Source organism: Vipera berus (genome assembly GCF_964194415.1).
Source record: "Vipera berus genome assembly, chromosome: 1".
NCBI lineage: Eukaryota > Metazoa > Chordata > Lepidosauria > Squamata > Viperidae > Vipera > Vipera berus.
The window spans coordinates 63,228,479-63,250,858 of NC_138202.1; the positions used below are offsets into that span (position 1 = coordinate 63,228,479).

The 22,380-nt window shown below is 36.2% G+C and overlaps 1 protein-coding gene across 1 annotated transcript in view; it reads left to right on the top strand.

The window, feature by feature from the left end:
* The window catches only part of CDIN1 (CDAN1 interacting nuclease 1), a gene marked incomplete at its 5' end in the record, with an annotated part of 165,378 nt that overhangs the window by 25,527 nt on the left and 117,471 nt on the right, over positions 1 to 22,380 (top strand). Inside the window, 2 exon segments of the mRNA XM_081327143.1 lie at positions 6,318 to 6,363; positions 7,193 to 7,257. Coding sequence (XP_081183269.1) covers positions 6,318 to 6,363; positions 7,193 to 7,257 — 111 coding nt within the window.

The window sequence follows — 22,380 nt, forward strand, 5'->3', positions numbered from 1 at the left end:
AATCTATGTGGAGTGAAATTCTCCCCATATTGACCTCCTACATTCATTTTTTTTTCTTTGTAAGAAAAGGCCAATGTTTCCCATTCAGATTAAGGAGAACACTTAATATTTTTGTACCATAACAAAGGCATTTCTAGCGATTAAAAAAAAACACCTACCAAGTATGAGTGCTATTTTTATTGCTATATAGTGCCTACTATTATTTGGTATCTGGGATTTTACCTAAAACCTTCCAGTTTTATGTAGCTGGCTATATTAGGAAAACATTGAGAAAGATATTGTAGTCAATTTTCACTATCCAAAATGACTTTTCATAAAAAAAAACCAAGGTAAGAGTTATCAATGATAGTAGAAAGTCTATAAGCAATATTTTAATTTAGTAGCAATATCCCCCTGTAATCCCTAGAAATGATACTAACTTAATTCAACACCATGGGTATGTCTAGTTTAATGAAAAGAAGTAGGGGTGATACGATAGCAGTGTTCCAATATTTGAGGGACTGCCACCAAGAAGAGGGAGTCAATTTATTTTCCAAAGCTTCTGAAGGCAGGACAAGAAGCAATGGAGAGAAGCAACCTAGAACTAAGGAGAAATTTCCTGACAGAACAATTAATCAGTGGAACAAGTTATCTCCAGAAGTTGTGGGTGCTCCAAAAGTGGAGATTTTAAAGAAGAGATTGGACAACCATTTGTCTGAAATGGTATAGGGTTTCCTGCTTAAGCAGGGGTTTGGACCAGAAGACCACCAACTCTGTTATTCTATTAGTAAAGGTAAAGGTTCCCCCGCACATGTGTGCTAGTCGTTTCCGACTCTAGGGGCCGGTGCTCATCTCCGTTTCAAAGCCGAAGAGCCAGCGCTTGTCCGAGGACGTCTCCGTGGTCATGTGGCCGGCATGACTAGACGCCAAAGGCGCACGGAACGCTGTTACCTTCCCACCGTAGTGGTCCCTATTTTTCTACTTGCATTTTTTACCTGCTTTCGAACTGCTAGGTTGGTAGAAGCTGGGACGAGTAACAGGCGCTTACTCTGCTACGCGGCACTCGGGATTCGACCCGCCAAACTGCCGACCTTCTGATCGACAAGCTCAGCGTCCTAACCCACTGAGCCACCGCGTCCCTATTCTGTTAGTAGACTGCAGTAATAATAATACAGTATAAAATAAGCAATTATGTTGTCAATATCTATATTAATGTGTGGCGACTGATTTTTACTGCCGCACAGTAAAAGTAGTGGCATCATATGACATCCATTGAGAAACAGTAGTATCTCTTTTTAATTTAGCTTTGTCACTTTTGGTGGCCCTATATGCATGACAGCTATGTTTTCTCCTGCTTGTATGCAGCCTTTCAAAACATGGAAGTATGAAGTTAAATCCTTTATATTTTAGATGAATTGCTGTGAGGGCTGAATGTTAGTTTCAGTTTTTTCACATTGAGGGAAGTCAGCTCCCCAGAGAAGGAAATATTAAAAGGGCAGGAAAATATATTTCCTAAGAAAAAATTGAAGAACCAGGAAAGCATGCCCAGTTTTCTTAATAGTCTCAGGTCTCCTTCCCCCCAAGCAGAAAACCAGTTCTATAGACATGCAAATGTGAACCATCAAGAAGGTTGGAGCTAGAAGCTTAGGAAGACAAAGGTCTAACATCTACATACTCCAGCCCCAGGGAAGCAGGGGCTGGGACATACCCACAACCATCAAGAATCCTAGAAGGGCACACCTGGACTCAGGTCAGGATACGTGACACAGGAAATAGCCTCAAACAGGAACAGGAAATAACCAAACAATAGAGTCCAGGGGGGTATAAAAACCCGCTACCCATATGTGCTCAGTCCTTTTTTCCTGGATCCATCTTGCTGCCTGGCTTTTCTTTGCAATAACTGTAACCCTCTTCCCAAAGCAGTCTCCATGTGGTTTATCCCCGGCTTGGATGGAACCATGATGAAGACTTTTCTTCTTACAACAGAAAATAAACTTCTACAGACAGTAGAAAAAGCAAGTTCATAGTAATTAAGTGAACTATGTCATCATTAAGCAAATCCATTCTACTGAATGGGCAATTTTTGCCAGAAATCAGAAAAAAAAATCACAAATCACTGTGGATATGATTGTGGGATGCTGCAACCCGTCATAAATGTGAGCTAGTCACCAACCATCTGAAATGCAAACACATGATCATGACTTTTTTTGAGTCCATCATAACTTTGGCCAGTAAGCAACCAGTCATCTATGGAGATTCTCTGTCATTCAGGTCATGGTTGTCCCAAGGGTGCTTTTTTCAAAAGGCAATTGATTTTGTTTTTACTTGAAAACTTTTCACTTCTCATCCAAGAAGCTTCTTCAGTTCTTGGACAAGAAGCAAAACGTCTTTAGGGAAAAACATAGTCTAGTTGCCTTTTGAAAAAAGCACTTTTAGGATAAGCAATCAGTCATTGATTGAGACTAGCTGCATATAACTAACTTGCTTATAGTGTTGAATATATGTAGCTCGGGTGTTGGATGAGGGTGAAGGTTCATTCTCCGAGCTTGTGGGTTGGTTTCTGGATTGGCTGAAGATGTTACGTACGGTACCCTGGAAATGAAACATTCAGAAACAAACCCACAAGCTCGGAGAATGAACCTTCACCCCCTTCACTTGCTTTATATCTTCTACTTGCTTAGTCTACTTACAATTTTTAGCCCTCAGGTTGCATTTACTTTACTTTTTTTTCTTTTTAGCTTTAATATGTTGAATTATCTTTAAATATATTATTAAGTCATAAGAAAAAAACAGGATAATAATTGCTGGCTGAATTAATCACTCAGTTTTTCAATATCTTGCTAAATTGTTTTAAACTAAAATTGATGTAAACAGTATCTTCTGTTGGCATTTTCCTCTTGTCTGTTGCTGGAAAGTAACACTCAACCAGGTTAGTTATTATTAAAGTTCAGCTATCTCTGTGGGAAAAGTAATAGGCTTGTGTTGCTATGAATTGTAAATATTGCCATTTCTGTGTATTGCGCAATCATTTAAAATTGTATTGCAGGTGTTAAGACCAACTTTGGTGTCAAGGTTGCGTGAACGATGATACTTTCCAAGCAATAAGATTTTTCCCGCACAGATTTTCCATAAAACTGCTCTTATACTGCATAAAGCAAGCATCAGGTTGCTGCTCACATTTTTCCAGTGTTCTTAAATATAAAGTAGAAAATAACAAGCTAATTGGTGTTATAGTGAAACAACTCATTGACCTTACATTATTAATCGTAATAGAGTTTCATAGTTTAGATTGAAGCCTGTTGCATGCAGCTCTTTTAAGTGTGCATACTTAGTTTAGAGAAGACAAGGTGGTTAGTTGTTTCCATTTCTGCTGTTACAAACAGCTCCATCAGTGGAAACATACTATTGCAATTGCAAAGGGCAATGGGAGAGGATGTAATGAGATTGCTTTCCTCTCCAATGTTGAAATAATTTCAGTTGCCCTGGGTGCTATTCAGCTTGACTCGGAAATGTAGAGGCTATCTGCCTCAAGCAGTAAAATTTCTCGGTCTATATTGGGAACATTCAGTGTGATTGTCATGACCTATAAAATAGGACTTACTGTATCTTGGGGTTGAACTACTCTATCCAAATGAAATTTACAGGAAGAGCTATAATTGAAGTTTTTCCCAAACTTGTCTTTTTTTGGACATAGTATTTTTTCCCAAGTCAAAATTTCATTTGTGCCTCCTTTTGTAGTTAGCAAGGTGTGGTTGTGTGTGCATGGTGTGTGTGTGTGTGTGTGTGTGTGTGTGTGCGTGTGCATGTCTAGCGAGAGAAAGCGCTATGTGCTATGGGAAACATGTTTTTTTAAATAGTGAAATTCTGTGGCTGACTACCTAGTGTTGTAGTATTTTAATTGATCTAAAAGCCATATAATAAAGGGGATTGATCTGTGCTATATAATCCACTCTTATTTTACTGTAAAATATATATAGAACATACAATAAGAAAGCAAGCTGCCTGCCAGTCAAAGTCCTAAATACTGTATATCATCAGATCTTTTGTTATCCCACAATCCGATTTTTTAAATAACATTTTCTTCTTCAGAGGTTAGGTGACTTTTTATTACTTTATTTTTCCCCTCCTGTTTTTCTATCCAAAAAAGCAGCCAAAATCTTTGGTAACTTTCAACTTTCAGTAACTGAACTTGATGGTTGCAGAATTGTTAATACGACATTGTCTGCAAAATATTTCATTGTGTATTTCTTTCATTTTTATAGTATTTTCCTACTGCTGTTCTCTCTTAAAATATTAAAAGAGTTTAAACAATTATATTAAATATAATAACAAGGTTGTGCTCCAATGTCAAAATAAACTTCTTCCAGTTTAGACTTGGCAACAGGCAGTGATGTTTTTGCATAAACATATCGTTCAGGCCAGTGTTGAACACAGTAGATCTGGGTTAGAGTCTCACATTTGCAAGGTGAAAAAGGGAATCTTATAACAATAAGGCAATTCTTGATGATTCCTGGCACAGTACCTGACGGGATATCAAAAAATATTCTGGTGTTTTATTTAAAAGCTGGATTAGCATATTTTTAATCTGTAATTTCTATAAAAAGTATAGAGGTAGAGAGCACTTGAATTCAGCAACTAACGTGCAGTTTTAAGACAATTGAAATATATGTAATCAGCTGAAGGATAATGAATTGAACTTACTTTATAATTAGCACCAAATGCTTTGCAGATTGTAATTGTTCCCTTGTGATAGCATTAACCATTCATTTCTATGAGTTCTTATTTTTATGTCATTTGCTTAGAATTACAGAGAGATCTAAAAAGGCACTGTTTTGGAATTACTTCACAGATTATGCTGAGCTTCGGAGAGACTCAATCTGCTAGAGCCTCTGGAGAGATCTTTAAATACTGCTTTAATAGAATGATCTGGTCAACAATATAACCAAGCAAGTTTTGCAGGTTGCATTTTATATATTTTCCTATCAACTCCTACAATTCTGACAGAAACATTTTTTGAAGAACAGACTAGAGATACAAACTAGTTCATTGCTTTGGAATGTGTACCATCTTCATGATCTTTCGCGTCATACCAATACAATCAGTAGCACATATGATGAAATGTTGAGGATCCAATCATCAGCTACTGATACTACTTTACATATATTTATATACTTTACAATATTTGAAGACCACCCAACAGAACAACTGGGCAAAATTGCATTATTAGTTCATAAAATAATTGGTTAATTTCCAGTTCAAATTTTCTCAAGATTTTAGAATATATTCTGATTTTGTTACTAGGAAAATAGAGATACTAAGAATGTTAGTCAAATGATCAATGTATTTCAGATAATATTTCCTCTGATCGACGTTTTTAAACTTAAATCTTTGGTTAGGTGAGTGGGTATGTTATGTGTTATGTGTAGTCTTTGTGTAGTTTTTGGATATTTTTAATGCTTATTTCACCTTTGAGTAAAATAAATGTTAATTATACATTGTGCATTCTTTAATGAAAAGTTGATGCAGAGAGATGGTCTTTTGCTTCGGTCGCATCAATTTTTCTTCAAGATGTGATGAGGTGCACTCATCCTTAGAGTACAATTGGAAACAGTATGACCTGTTTTTGAGGAATGGAAAAATCTTGTCCTGTTTCTAAATGTTTCAGAGAGAGAAATGTTCCGGGGTGGTGGTAGTGATGTTATTCCAGTTTACTTTATTGCCAGGTATTTGACACTGAGTTTTAAAAGAATAAAATTTATGGCAGCCTCTGGAAATTACCAACTCCAGGGAATCTCAGTTTCCTGCTGTGAAAGTTTCTGTTTTCAAAGCACATCACTTTTAGTAGGAATGTTACCATAGTCCCATATCCTGCTTCTGACAGACAGCAGGGTTTCACCCCTGAATATGAGACAGCTACTGAAGAGGTTTCCTTGCTGCTAACAAAATGAATTTCAATATGTTGCCAGTGAACAATCAGTTTGTTCCCAACAGCTAATGGAATTTAGCTGCATCAGCTATTAATGAAAACGATCTCCTTTTCTAACTTCAGTACACGCTACCAATACCCCAGTTTGTGTGTTATGAAGCTGGAAAGGAATGACCAAAGCAACATGCAAGTTTTCTTCCCTTTCCTTACAAACTCTTTTTTTTTTACTCTCTCCTTGACCTAGCAGTAGGAAGCCTTTGTCTGAGGTTTTCATCTGGAACAACTTTTCCACACTTGTTTTCGTGTTCTGTTAGATTTCAGGGCAGCAGGCCTACCTTTGAAGCTCTTTTCCCTTTTGTTTCTCTGCTGTGCACTCCAGTAATTAACTTTGTCCTTCTTTTATTTGTTCCAGTCAATCGCAGTCCACTCTGCTGAGCATCTTCTCCCAGGAGTACCAGGTTAGAAGTTTTCTCCTTTGTGAGGGTTGACAGGTGCCTAATTGAATGATGAATGTCCCTTTATTTCTTTGTAATTGAACTGCCAGCTTTCTGATTGGTTTGGAGGATGTTCCCCTTTCCCCATCAAGCACCGCCTGAGTCTCAGTGGATGGCTGCCAAGCCTACCCATCCATCTGTCTAATAACATCTAGCCTTTGCTTATTTGGTGGACCTGTAATAAATTATGCTAAACCATTATTATTCTGACAATAATAATTTCCCTGTGTTGCGTGGTTCCATGTGCTAAATGTTTGCTGACTTGCACTGTCAGTGCTGCTTTCCATGGCTGACAGAGATGATGATAAATGACCATTGCCGGAGTGGCAGAAGGCAAGAGAGGCAGAAAATGGAGTCATTTATCATGAGATGACAGGTGTCAGTCAAGTGGCAAGTCTCAATGGAATTACTTTCTGTAGTTTTCAAATAAGTTGTTTTTAAACAATGTTCTTCCTGGTTAAAAATGCCAATTGAATTGTAAACCAGAGTGCATAGGACTTGGATGGAATTGATTTGAAGGGAAATTAATATAAAGGTTGAAAGAGAGAACAAGTTTTTCCTTTGCCCTTTGTAACCCTAAGCAAACTTATTTAAATTCAATTACTGTGACCTTACTGCCTTTTACATATATGCTGTATCGCACTACAGTCAAAAGATGTTTCATTTAATATATAAATAAAAAATCATTTCTGGAACTACATCTAGGATTTCATGGGGGAGGTGAGGGTGGGGGGAACTTTCCAGGGATTTGTTACTGGTTTATTACAAAGCTGTTTTTCCCCCAATGTTTTAGAAATTAATCAAAAGAACACACTCAAAACATCATACTCCAGAGGCAACCGAAGCTTACTATCAAAGGTATGAACTATTCAGACCATTGAATGGCACATGTTCGTATGTGATCCAGATTATGGTGTTCACTTTTAAGGAGATATATGCTAACAATCCTGCTTTCTGATTAGTTAGAGTTGTAATTCCACCCTTGAATTTTCTAAAAATAAACAGCAGCCATCCCCCGAGAAGGTCTGTCAAGTCACAGTCCAATCACTCTGGGCATTGTACATTTTTAATTTAGGTGACCTCAGTCCCACCTTCTATGTTGAGGATTTTGGTTTTAATTTCTTGCAGACTTTTTTATTTCACATTCTAAGGTGTTTTTGAGAATTCGCCCACTAGTTTTAATATGCTAAATGTTACTAGTGGTGCTTATATATCAACCATCCTGACTGTGCTTATCAGAAAAAAATGTCTAAAATATTAGCCATTTTAAAAAATGGCATAGAAATTAAGAAATTTTTACTACTTGCTTCATAAACAGAGTTATCATAAAGCCTTTTAAAATAGCTGTAAATCTTTACTATATCATTTCATAAAACTGTTCCTGATTATGTGCACCTGCAGTTAATAAAATGTAATTGAAATTAGTTGTAGGTTATTAGTATTTCTATTGACATAGACATCTCCACAACATAATTACATTGTAAGGTTATCTGGAGTGGAAATTCAATAGAAATGTTACTATTCAGATTCAATAATAGTGAATAATGGTTTTGGCATATACGATTGTACCTTGATATTTCAGATGTATGTTTTATTAGTATCCTTATAAGTAAAAACCATATATGTGTGTGTGTGTGTGTGTGTGTGTGCGTGTGTGTGCGTGTATGTATGTATGTATATAATATCACATTTTCTCATAAAAGTACTATAGTATAAATACACACTGTTTTAGCACATGAACTGTTTTAGCACATGAACTTTAATGTAATCTTCATGCATTTGTTTATTGCTAGATTGAGAACTAGTGTAAGAGCTGAGTAGCAATTTTCTCTTAGAATTGTATGATAAATGTACTGGTGTGCATGTGTACAGAAACAATAAAAAATCATGATGCATTTTCATTATATACTATGTTATATACATTGCTGCTTGTAAGAAATGTTAAAAGTGCTTCATCCATTACTTTGGTTGAAAGAAAAGTAACTAAAAGCAACCAAGTTACTTTAATAATTAAATAAAGCTAAATATATAAATAAAATGCACTTGGCAGGCATAAATTAGAAATTATGTCCGTGGTAAATCAGAACTATAAAAGCCTAATGAACATTAAGAAACTGTGTAATCAATAGTATTAAATCCATAGATTTTAGTTAGAATTTAATGTTCCTGGTCTTGATATACAGTTTGTAATATTAAACTAGATTTATAGTGTAATGGTATACATGTCTGTTCAGAAATAAATGAATTGAATAGAGTTTATTCGCAGCTAGGCAGGTATAGAATTGCAATCTCCAGAAGGATGTTCCAGTTGTGATATTATTTTAGATTAAGACCTGTTTATTTTGTTACCTAACATATGGACATAGGCACTTGTAGACATCAAAGAGTTCAAAAAGTGTGCCTATTTGTTTCATAGAATCATAGATCTTGAAAGGCCTTTACCACTTTTCTAGTCTAAGCCTCTGACCAGAGTAGGAACACCCCCGGTGATAAAGCATTCATGACTCCGGAAAGCAGGCTATTCTACTAATTAATAGCTCTCAAAATGAGGATTTTCCTCCTTATTTCAGGTGTAAGATCTCTCTCTTTAAAAGTTTCTTCTCTCAGTATTTGTGCTGCTCTCAAGACACCATGGAGAATAAAGCTATACTATACTCTCTGTGAAAATTCTTCACATAGTATTCGAAGTGTGATCTTCCCAGTGCAGCATAGAGTGGAATGATCATTTCCCACGATCTTGCCATTCATATCTCAATTGATGCAGTCCAAGATTGCATTGTCAGTTTTGGTAACTGCAGCACACTAGTTTTCATGCTTAATCTATAGTTTGCCAATATATTCAGATTCTTCTCTAAAGTACTATTTCTGTAGCAGGAATCACTTGTTTTGTAACCCATGCATCTGCAATCCATGTTTTTCCCCCACTTAGATGAGAATATTACTTTGCTCCTCAGTGGACAGTGTTTTGATGGAAAGGGCCCAAAGTTCAAATTTTTTTAAAGATATTTTAAAATCTTGAACTTTTCTGAAGTGTTAACAATCCCCCAACTTTGTACCAACCTCAAAACTGATAAGTATCCCTTTCTCTTCTTCATCTAAACGATTTATAAAAATGTTGAAAAGCATTTATAATATTTATAATGTGTCCATTATTCAGTGTCTGCAGCAAACCATAATCCATACAGATCAGACAAAAAATGAAAATTACTTTGTTTATAAAAATAATTAAAATTGTGGTGCTAGAAAGGTATGGTTAGGCTTTAGGTACTGCATTCCAAAAATAAGATGAAACAGCAAATTTTATAACAAGAGTTGGAAGGGACTTTGGAGGTCTTTTAAACCAACCCTACACCAAGTAGGAAACCCTATACCATTTTAGACAAATGGTTGTCCAATCTCTTTTAAAAATATCTAGTGTTAGAGACCCACAACTTCATGAGAAAGTTCTTCCACTGATTAAATTTTCTTACTGTTAGGAAATTTCTTCTTAGTTCTAGGTGGCTTCTCTCTTTGGTTAGTTTCCATCCATTGCTTCTTGTCTTGCCTTCATGTGCTTTGAATAATAGGTTGACTCCTTCTTCCTAGTGGAAACCCGTTAGGTATTGGAACACTGCTATCATGTCACCCCAATTTTTTTCTTTTTATTAAACTAGATACCATCTTCATCTGGCTCCAAAAAACAGGTTGCAGATTGTATTAATAGGTTGCATTGACATAAACCTAACCTCCACACGAAGAACCTTCCAGAGTCAGGAGATCTCAGCAAAGAAGAACCACCTCTTGAATCCCCCATAATGGCTTTCTCAATTAAGAGAAAATGAGAAGGGATCCTGAAGCAGGTGATAGCACTTCAGCTGTATATATTAGGAGAGCCACTCCCTAATATACATGAAATCCTTACATCATTGCTTTGAATAAAATCTTTGTCTTTTGTACAGTAAAAAAATAACATTGTGAGTATTTCAAGGTTTAATGGAGTCAATTTTTAATGTGAGATTTTCAAACTTGCATTTGCTTGCAATTATTGCTTGTTAACTATAGATTATCCTCCTTTTTTCACTGTGGATTGTGAACTCATATTCAGTATTAGCTTTATCTGTTATGCAGATAAATCAAATCCCTCACATTAATTTTAAAGATATAATTTATGTAAGACTTTTAACTTGAATAAAATCCATAATCCATAATAAAATCCATTAAATTATGGCATAATTTTGGAGACATTGGCAAAGTCTGATTGTCAACTTCCAAACAGAAATCCTAAGAAGAAGGATATGCTTAATACAGAAATGTATTTAAGATAAAAGTGTGGCTGCCTGATTATAATTCTTCTCATTAACATTATGAAAAATTAATATTTCTACTGCATCATTGTTCAGTGGCCTGGTACCTATAAATTACCAGTTTGTTATTTCTTGTAGTTTGCATCTCAGCATTATCATGAGTTCTTTAGGCAAGATATTTATGCAATGGTCCTATGCACAATAATAATTGCCAGTTTAATATGAATACCATTATTCTGTAAGTGTCTATTAAAGTATATCTATAGTAAGGGACGCGGTGGCTCAGTGGGTTAGGACGCTGAGCTTGTCGATCAGAAGGTCGGCAGTTTGGTGGGTCGAATCCTGAGTGCCGAGTAACTGAGTGAGCACCTGTTACTCGTCCCAGCTTCTGCCAACCTAGCAGTTCAAAAGCACGTAAAAATGCAAGTAGAAAAATAGGGACCACTATGGTGGGAAGGTAACAGTGTTCCGTGGGCCTTTGGCGTCTAGTCATGCCGGCCACATGACCACAGAGACGTCCTCGGACAAGCGCTGGCTCTTCGGCTTTGAAATGGAGATGAGCACCGGCCCCTAGAGTCGGAAATGACTAGCACACATGTGCGGGTGAACCTTTACCTTACCTTATAGTAAGAAATTAAAAATAAACTTTGTGTTGGCTTGATTTTTAATGACAGCTTGGACACATGCAGTTTTCTTGGCAGGATTTCAGCTGTAGTTTGTCATGCCCTTCTTCCAGATATATTACCCACTTGCCAATCTAACCTACATTCTGAAATCCTTTTATATCTTCCATCTAAATATTAACCAAGCATGATCCTTTTTGCTCTGCTTTTATTCCAAGCTCAGAGTCAAAGCCAAGGAGTTATTAAAAATTCTAGAGATATTTTCTTCCTTAAAGAATGAGATTGCAAGATGATATAACAATTATCTAATGTTACTAAAATTAGGAAAAATAAGTATAAATAAATAAATTATACATATATATATATATATATATATATATATATGCTGTCCTGTCACCAGTAAGGCAACTGTAATTATGCTAATACATACTCTAAACAAACAAAAATTCCAAATTGTTCTCCAGTATAATAAACTTGAATCTTCTGTCAGTACTGTGTAAAAATAGGTAGCATTCTTTTCCAAATCCTTAATGTGGGGTCATCATCTCTTCTTTATCGGTTATATGTTTTTGTTGTTTCCAAGAGCTAGCATTTTAGGAGAGAAATTGTTATGTTTTGGGTTCAGACGAGCAGGAAAGACGCCAGGCAGATGAGTACAGAAGAATACTTGCTTTATTCATAATTAGAACTGTACTGAGGGTTAGGGGTATCCATGCAGTCTTTATATAGTCTCTCATAGTCTTAACAACCAATCAGATTGAACCCATCATTCCCGCCAAGTTAACCGCAGCCAGGACTGGAAAGTCCTATCTGTGTTACTGGAGAACCGTTAGCTTTCCAGCATACACGTGATAGGGTATTCCCAAAAGCTCAATACATAACAGAAATAATAAAATGTTCCTCTTTTAATTAATGATGTAAATTCTAAAGGCAAGTTCCTTAGTATTTCAAACCTGCACTGTGAGCAATCAGGGTTTGATAAGATTACATGAAGTGAGAATTACAGGCCAGCAGGTTCAAAGCCATGGAAATATCTTGGTTCCCTTGTGAATATAATAAAGCTATTGTAAACACTAAAATAATTAGCTGATAACCACCCATTTGACTTATACAATTTCTCAGTGTTTTTAACCAAACTCATTTTTAGAGTTGTGCAAAGTGCTTAAAAGAAGAGATCCAGAAATATCTAGCTTCTAAGTCACTATTACCATTAGGGAATAAACACTACATTTAGTTAGTCCTTCAGCATATACATTCCTAGTTTGAATTTTGTTTTATTTTCCATTTCCATCCTGTTTTTCACTTGAAAAAGCTTACAGAATGGCTAATAATTGTCTCAGCTTTCTATTATTGTAATACCAATAATTAGAAAGTGCTAAAGAGAGCAAGAACTTTTGCAAAATCTCCTTTCCTTTTTAAAATAAATAAGCATTGTTGCAGTTGGTGTTAGAAAACATTGAGGGATGCATGATTGTCAAATTAGAGCTTTCTGATACTCTGCTAAGCCTACCTCCTCAGTATTTGCTTGCCAGAAAGCAGAGGATAGATATCGCCAGCCTGAGCGTGGGTAGCTCAGTTAACTTTGTCCAATATTTTTGTAGGCTACACTGGAGGTTTGTTTTTCCTTTAATTCCCATGACAATTCTCAGCACATATTGGCAATGATTTTCTTCACTCTTTGTACATCTGTGAGCACTGCTTTGTTTTCATACAGCCACCAATTCAGCATAATCAATGGTTTTGTAGTTGAATCAGTAATTTACTATTACTGACAAACTAATCAAGTTAGCTAGGCATGGAAATGTGGTTTTTTTCCCCTGTTCAGGATCTCAGTCCCTGGGTATTAATGTATCAGGGGCAGCAAACTATTGGTAGCACTTCCAAAGCTGAAGTAGTGGGTCATGTCATCTTTCGTGTCTTTCTGTCTCTCTTTCTCACTAATTGACTGGGAATCATATACAAGATAGTTCGCAACCACAATTGGGACTGGAAACCTGTTTGTTAAGCAAAGCAGTTGCTAGATAAAATTCTGCTTACAATCTTACCCCAGCTTTCCTTTGTTCAACAGGCCTGTGAAGGTCATAAAATTAGGCTTTGGTCACAAAACTGTGAAAGGTATCTTTAGGAGGCAGTTGCTAAACAAGGACTACCTGTATGTAATTCCTTCAGAAGATTTGAAAGTATGATTTTCATCCTACACAGATTTTTGCCAATTTGCCCATTTCATCTTCCCACTTTTCAATTTCCTATAGACTCTGCCCAACAGCACAAATAAACTAGACCAGAGGCCCCCAACCTTTTCGGCACCAGGGACCGGTTCCGTGGAGAGAGGTTTTTCCGCGGACCAGAGGGTCCATGTTTTTGTGTGCTGCCTGCATTCTGTAGATGGGGCTTTGCTTGTTTGTGTGGACCAGTTGCTGGCATGCAGCAGGCCCGGTACTGGTCCACAGACCAGAGGTTGGAGACCCCTGAACTAGACTCATAAAACTAAGCCAATTCCAATATAGATAGTACAATTTAAACAATAAAGTTCATTCCTTCAGAGATGAAATAGGTACCCTTAAAAAATAAGGGTAGATAACAGATTGTCTTCCATACGTTCTGGGACATAACTCCCATTATACCTGACATTTGGCCAATTTAGCTAGGGCTGATGGTTATTAAATAAAAAATGGCAATGCTTTAAAATGTAGTAAAAATTAATATTCACATATGAGTATTGACAATTCTGGTTTTTATCTGTGATTATCTGAAATGTAAAAACTCAGAAAATATTAAGAATAAACTAACCTGATGGTCAGGATTAATTTATTCACGTGCTAAAATGTGGAAAATAAATATCTATTTCTAACAATTCACAATTCACCTCTGTGACTGTTGTTTGCAATTTTATTTTCTGCAATTCTGAAGTTAATAGCTCTTTTGTATTCCATCCTGCACTCCAGAAAAGAAAATAGTTCTTGATATTAAATTAATAAGTAATAACTTAAACCATAGCCAGATACACTAATGAAAGTGCATGGTTTATGCAGAAGGACATTGTATGCGTGTAGCAAAATAATTTCAAAAATGCAAGCAAATCTACAAGGGAATGCTCATCCATTCAGAACCTAGCCAGGTCAAAGTCCAGAGCTAAATCCCTTAAAATTTTATGAGATGATCTGACTTTGCAGTTTATGCTAGAAAACCTTCAAATGTTACTGAATTAAAGCAGTTTGCCATGGAAGAATGAACCCAAACTGATGCAGTATAAAAGACTTATCACTAATTTCACAAATATTTTGTTTCAGTTATTACAGCTAACGGTGGTACAGCTAAGTTACTGAATCTAACTAGGCAGCTTATTTTTTCACACTGGTTACTTTCTTTTGAAATAAACGAAAGAATTACCAAAACTTCAGGCAGACTTTGTATATTAGTAGAACTCACCTGAACCTCTGACGGCAAAGTGGCAAAGATATGCAAACATTCATAAAATCCAAAGCAGATGAAATACATAGTGGGTCTTATTCATGATGACAATGTGGAAGCTTACCACAAGGAGGTTGAGGGGTTGGTGAACTGGTGTACGGAAAACAGCCTAGTTTTAAATACCAGAAAAACCAAAGAGATCATTGTCGATTTCAGAAAAGGCAGGCACAGCCACACTTCTCTGTGCATTAATGATTCACCGGTGGAGATGGTTACCAGCATCAAATTCCTTGGTGTGCAGCTAATGAGTAGGCTGGCTTGGTCTCTCAACAGTGAGAAACTGGTGAAACAAGCACATCAGCTCCTGCACTTTCTGCGTTGCATGAGAAAAACTCACCTTCCTTCCCCTGTCCTGATCACTTTCTACAGGGGAACGATCAAGAGTATCCTGTCATACAGCATCACAGTCTGGTTTGGAAGCATCACTGCTTCAGACAGGAAGGCGGTGCATAGAGTGGTGAGGATGGCTGAAAAGATCATTGGCAGTTCCCTCTCTCCCATCCAGGACATACCACAAAAGCGTTGTTTGAACAGGGTCCGTAAGATTATCTGGGACACTACTCATCCTCTTCACAACCTATTTTCCTTGTTACCTTCCAGGAGGAGGCTTCGTGGTATCCGCAGCAGAACACCCAGATTCAGCCATAGTTTCATTCCATACAGCATTAACCTTGTGAACTCTCAGGCTTCCTCCTTCTGTTATATATTCAAGATGGACAGTATTTAATATTTTATTGTCATGTATATGCAGGGGTGTGGATCTATACATATGTTGTATATAGTATGTTTTAGGTGTGTGTCATCTATGTGTTTCACTTTGAGAGCGGGCAACTAAATTTCATTTTTGATGTGTGCCATTGTGCCCACAGTAAAAAAAATGACAATAGAGATTATCTTATCTTATCTTCTTATCTTATTTTCATAGAACCATATGTTTTATCACTAAGAAATGCTAGCGATACTTTAAAAAATGTAGGAGAAAGTACTATACTGACTGTTCTTTTTTGTTTTAGAAATTTTATTAGTTCTTTTTTCCTTACATACATATGTTAGTTTTTCAACCAGCATGCAGTCTGGGTTCAAAAGCGCTAATACATAGTCAAGTCCTAATCTTTTGTTCTTTCCTCTAACCATTTGTAGAATGACTCCCAGGTTTGGTAGTATTCTGTTTCTTCTTTATCTTTCAATCTCATAGTTAATCTGTCCATCTCTGTGCTTTCCAATATTTTTTTAATTACTTCTTCCTCTGGTGGTATTCCTTCATTTTTCCAGTATTGTGCGAAAGTTATTCTTGCTGCTATTGTAATGTGTAGAACCAAATATAAACTTTGTTTATTAATCTTTTCTGGTATTATACCTAATAGAAAAAGTTCAGGATTAAATACTACATGTTCTTCCAATATTTTTTCTAACCAAGCATGTATTTTTTTCCAATAAGCCTTTGCTTTACCACATGTCCACCAGATATGATAATACGTGCCTGAGTTATGTTTACATTTCCAACATCTATCTGACATACTTTTAAACATTTTTGCTAATCTTCCTGGTGGCAAGTGCCATCTATAAAACATTTTATATAGATTTTCTTTATACGAAGTTGACATTGTCAATTTATAATTTCTCTCCCATATTTTTTGCCATTTTTCTAGTTCTATATTATAACCAAAGTTTTTCACCCACCTTGTCATTGTTTCTTTAGTTTGTTCACTTTCCATCTCCAAAATTAACAAAAAATTATACATTTTCTTAATTAGTTTCTCATCAGAGGTTAACAATATCTTATCAAATACAGTTTGTTCTTTATAAAACCCATACAGTTTCACATCTTTTTCATATCTATTTTGCATTTGTAGCTGTGCCCACCATGACAGGTTGATACCCTGATTTTCCAGTTCTTGTTTCGATTTTAATGTCCCATCAGTATTTAGAATATCTCTATATGTCCAAATTTTTTCAAAGTCTACCAAATTTGAATGTGAGAAAGCTTCCATCGTTGATAGCCACCCTGGAATTTTTACATATATTTTGCTTTTAATTTTTTCCCATATTGTTATCAAAGCATTTCTAATGTAGTGATTTTGGAAATACTTATGAATTTTATTTTTCCCATACCACAAAAACGCGTGCCACCCCAATTGTAAGTCACGTCCCTCCAAATATAACAACCTTTTATTCCTGAGAATAACAGATGCTTGATAGTACAAAGCCCACTCAGGTAACCCAAAACCTCCATTTCATCTTTATTCTAGCTTTCTTTCCTTGCCAAACAAACTTCAAAATTAATGAATTTAAATCTTGGAAGAATTTTTTCTCAAGTTTTATCAGAATTGTTTGAAATAAAAATAATATCTTTGGCAATATATTCATTTTAACTGTAGCAATTCTTCCTAATATTGACAGTTGCAAATTCTTCCACTTTTCCAAATCTAATTTTATTTGTTTCAATAGCCTTATATAGTTGTCTTCTTTTATTGTTGAGCATTTGGCTGATAAATATATACCCAAATATTTAACCTTTTTTACTATCTGTACCTCTATTGATTCTGACAATCATTTTTTTTGCTTATCTGTAAGATTCTTTACTATTATCTTAGTTTTTTCTTTATTTATTTTTAATTCCGCTATTTCTCCATACTTTTCTATCTTTCCCCACAATTTAGGAATCATCCCCAGGGGTTCTTCCAAAATAAATACTAAATTGTCAGCAAATGCTTGTAATTTATATGTTTCACCCTTTATCCCCAACCCTTTAATTTCTGTATCTTGTCTAATATTTCTATTTAAAACTTCCAAGGTGAAGATGAATAACAGAGGAGATAATGGGCATCCTTGCCTTGTGCCTTTTCTTATCTCAAAGCTCTCAGTGCAATCTCCATTCACAATCACTTTGGCTGTCTGTTTGTTATATATTGTTTTTATCATATTTATAAAATTCTGTCCAAAGTCCATTATTTGTAGTTGGTGAATCATAAATTGCCAGGAGAGATTATCAAATGCCTTTTGGGCATCTAAGAATATTAGTGCCATTTGTTTCCCTAGGTGTAGCTCATAATATTCGAATACGTCTATTATCACTCGTAGATTGTTTTTAATTTGTCTCTTTGGTAAAAAGCCATTTTGATCTGGATGTATAAATTCGACTAAGTATTTTTTCAGTCTCTCAGTCATTATTGAAGTAAAAATTTTATAATCCACATTGAGCAGTGAATTCGGTCTATAGTTCTTAATCTGAGTCAAATCGGAATCTTCTTTTGGTATTAGAGTAATATTTGCTTCCATCCATGTAGGTGGAAGTCTAGCTTCTAATAAAAGTCCATTGCAAACGTCTTTCAGCGGTTTACTTAGTATCTCTTGGAGGTTCTTATATAACTCTGCCAGAAGCCCATCTGGACCTGGTGTTTTTCCATTTTTTTGTCTTTTTATGGCCTCTGATATTTCCATCATTGTACCCCTTTCATCTAACATAATTTGAGATCTTTGGAAGATTATTTTCTTCCAGATATTTTACAGTTTTCTCTCTTGAAGTTTCCTCCTTATCATATAATTCCTTATAGTATTCTTTGATTATCTTTTTTATTTCTTCATTTTTATATTGTAAATGACCTTTCCCATCTAGTAAGTTATGTATTGTTTTTTTCTCTTTCTGTTTTTTAAGTTTATAAGCTAACCATCTTCCCGGTTTATTGGCATTTTCGAAAAAGTTCTCTTTATCTGTTCTGCCACTTTTTCTGAGTCCAACAGATTTAGTTTATGTTTTATTATGTCCATTTCTCTTTTCAAAGTCTTTTTTTGTGGAATTTTGTGCAATTCTAATTCTAACTTTCCAAATTTTTCTTTTAATAATACATATTGCTGTTTTCTCTGTTTATTTTTCCTTGCCGTATATGTTATAGCTATGCCTCTAAAGTACGCTTTAGCTGTATCCCATACATTTGGTACTGTTGTATCTTCTTTTTTATTTTCTTTGAAGAAAAATTCCATTTCTTTTTTTTTTTTTTTGAGAACTCTATGAATACTTTTTCTTTTGATATCGATTGATTTAAAGTCCATCTTGGTCTTTTTTGTATTCCTTTCCAGGTCACTCTCAGAGGGTTATGATCTGCCCATGTGCCTATTTCTATCTCAATATCCTGTATGTTCATTCTCACGTCCGCAGTCATCCAAATCATATCAATCCTTGACCAAGATTTTTGGCTATTTGAATAAAAGGTGTATTGCAATTTTTGTGGATTAATCTCCCTCCAGATGTCTTGGATTCCAATTTCCTCTACCATATCAAAAAATGTCTTAGATAACCTTCTTCTTCCAGTTTTTCCTGTTTTATTACGTTTATAATCAATTTTTCCATCTATTATTGCGTTGAAATCTCCTAGTAAGCAGATACTTTGGTACTCCATTTCTATTATTTTTCTATGTAGGTTTTTATAATTTTTTTCTTGATTGTTGTTTGGTGCGTAAATTGTCACTAACAATATTTGCTTTTGGCGCAGATGTATTTCTACCATTAAGATTCTTCTTTATCTGAATATACCAATTTAGAATCTATTGTCTCTTTAATATATACAACAACCCCTCTGTTCTGAATACCACAATAGCTTAGTTTATGGGATTGAATATATTCATCAGATAATATCAAAACATCTGCATCACTATTTGAATACCATCTGCATTGACAAAATCATCATCAGTCAATTGCAAAAGGCAGCTTTACTTGGAATATCTTACATCCTGCAACATTACCTTTAAGATTATTAACCAACAACCTCTGCTTATCACAGATCCTTAGGAAGGACTTTATATGTGGTCAAAAATGCCAAATCCAGTCTAAACATCTGGATGACTCTGTGACCAGCCATAATAATACCATTATATCAGAGGTTACTAATGGAAATTTCTCAATAAAAAGGCTTCTGGACGTCTAATTTTGTCAAAAGTGAAGCAATAAAAAGACTAACTTGTGATGTCATTTAGATATTTGTAGCAGGAATACAGTGGATTGCAGCAATTTGATTTCCAAGTTAATATCCCTTGGCTTCTGGGGATGAAAGGGATGATATGCCAGTCAAAGGTTCTTAACTCATTTACACTAATTGAAAAATATCTATATTTCTCTGCTTTTGTAAACCTATTTAATAGTTTAATTTTTTAAGATTATTCGATCATTCTTTGACCTTATTACCAGGACTTTTAAAAATTAAGTTTATAGCACTAATTGCCTTAATTATGCTGGGATTCAGCTAGACCTTGAGTTTTCTATCTCTTGCCAACAGGTATTCAGTAAATTTGGAATAACATATTCTAAAATATATATTAAGTTTAGGTCATGAAAAGAATGTCCATTAAAAGACACCTTTTGAAACAGCACCAGATTATAAACTATAGAGCTGAACTGCTGAATGTAAACTGCGTGTTTTCAAAGAACTAGTGGACATAAAAAAAAATCCAGTTTGGGTTCCCGCAACCCAATAACATAGTGTGATGTATAATACCATTTTTTTTGTTTTTTGTTGCGGAACCACAGAGAGATAGGTAGACAGATCTTTGGGATCCATTTATGGGCATCAAATATAAAAAAGGACAGTGGAAAATTGGAGTGAGTTTAGAGGAGGGTTATCAAGGTAGTGGAGGGGGTCTGAAAATCAAGCTCTATGATGAATGGTTTAATGAGTCTGTATAACTAAGGAGAGATATAATGGCAGTTTTCAAACATGATTGTTTATCATATAGTAGCAGCAACAGCAGTAGTAGTAGTAGCTAGGATGTGGAATGAATAACAGGACAGTGTTTCTGAGAGTAGAAATTCTTAGCCTGTGGAACAAGCTGCCACATAAAGTGGCAAATTTTCCTCCTCTGCAGAAATCATGAAACAGAAGCCAATCAGATATCAATTGGAGCACCTCTGATCGATCGTATATTGAACAAGGCATTGGATTAGATAACCTTAAAAGTCCCTTCCAATTAATAAAGCACTAGAATTTGATTTCATTGAAGGAACACAGATAGGATTCAAATTAATTCTTGAATAGTCTGACTCTTGATTCCAGTGGATAACTAAGCATCAGGTTTATTTTCTACTTGAACTTTGGCTGGCTTTTTATCTACAGAATTCCTGTGACTGGCCTCACCTGATGTCCTTTCAAAGGAATTAAGAATTTATGACATGAGGGGTTATCTCGCGGCAATGATGACGGCGAAGTCTAACTACTTAGCTGCCCTCATCGCATCCACAGATAATCGCCCGGCTGCCCTGTTTAGGGTGACTCGCTCCCTCCTTAATCAGGAGGTGAGGGAGGAGCCCTTGCAGGGGTGGGCCGAGGAGTTTAGCCAGCATCTGACGGACAAAATCGCTCAGATTCGGACCGGTTTGGATTCTGACTGGGCAGAGACTGACGGGGGGGGGAATCAAGCAGTCTTGAGAATGTTATTTGGAGTGAATTCGATCCTGTGACCCTGGATGAGGTGGACAGGATCATGAGGAGACTGAGTTCCACCACGTGTTTATTGGACCTGTGCCCCTCCTGGCTTGTGTATGCAGCTCAGGAGGGGACACGAGGCTGGTTCCAGGCAGTAATAACTGCTTCTTTGAGGGAGGCCTTGAAGGAGGCGGTGGTGAGGCCCCTCCTCAAGAAGCCTGCCCTGGACCCGGCTATCTTGAACAACTATCGTCCGGTCTCCAACCTTCGCTTTCTTGCGAAGGTTGTTGAGAGCGTGGTGGCGCATCAGCTTCCTCTGTTCCTGGAGGAAACTGATTATCTTGACCCGTACCAATCAGGCTTTAGGCCTGGGTACAGCACGGAGACGGCATTGGTCGCGCTGGTGAACGATCTCTGGCAGGCTCTGTCCTAGTCCTATTAGACCTCTCAGCGGCTTTTGATACCATCGACCATGGTATCCTACTGCAGCGTCTCAATGGCATGGGTCCGGATTATCTCAGGGAGCACCTGCTGCCAGCATCAACTTCCCATCGTCCTGTGTGCTCCCACAGGGAGGGCCTCCTCAGGGTCCTGCCGGTCAGGGAATGCCGGCGGGCGATCCCCAGGGGGAGGGTGTTCTTTGTGGGCGCGCCTGCCCTATGGAATCAATTGCCGGTGCGGTGGAACTCCGGATCGCCCCCGACCTTCATTCGTTTCGCCGGGACCTAAAAACCTGGCTTTTGAGTTAGCTGGCCTGGACTGAGGGGTTTTAAGGTTTTTAAATTCTAATTTTAAATTTTGGGGCTATTGATTTAATTTTATTTTAATTTTTATATTGTATTGTTTTAATTTTGCCCTGCAAACCGCCCTGAGTCCTTCGGGAAAAGGGCGGTATATAAATTGAATTAAATAAATAAATAAATAAAAGTATGTTGAACAATTAAATTTTAAGATTTCTAGGATAAAGACATCAGAAGAAACTCTCTACGAAAAGAAGAGCTTAGAATAGGAGACATAAAAGTAGACTGAGACCTATTGTTCTCTCGCTGAGAAAGCATTTATGTTGGAGTCTCCTTCATATAGCGGAGTTTGTAAATATCTCTCCCATTTATATAAAGAATAAAAACTAAACTTAAAAAATCTAATTCCAAATGTCAGCTTTGGCCTTTGAAAAAAATGTATATTTTAGCA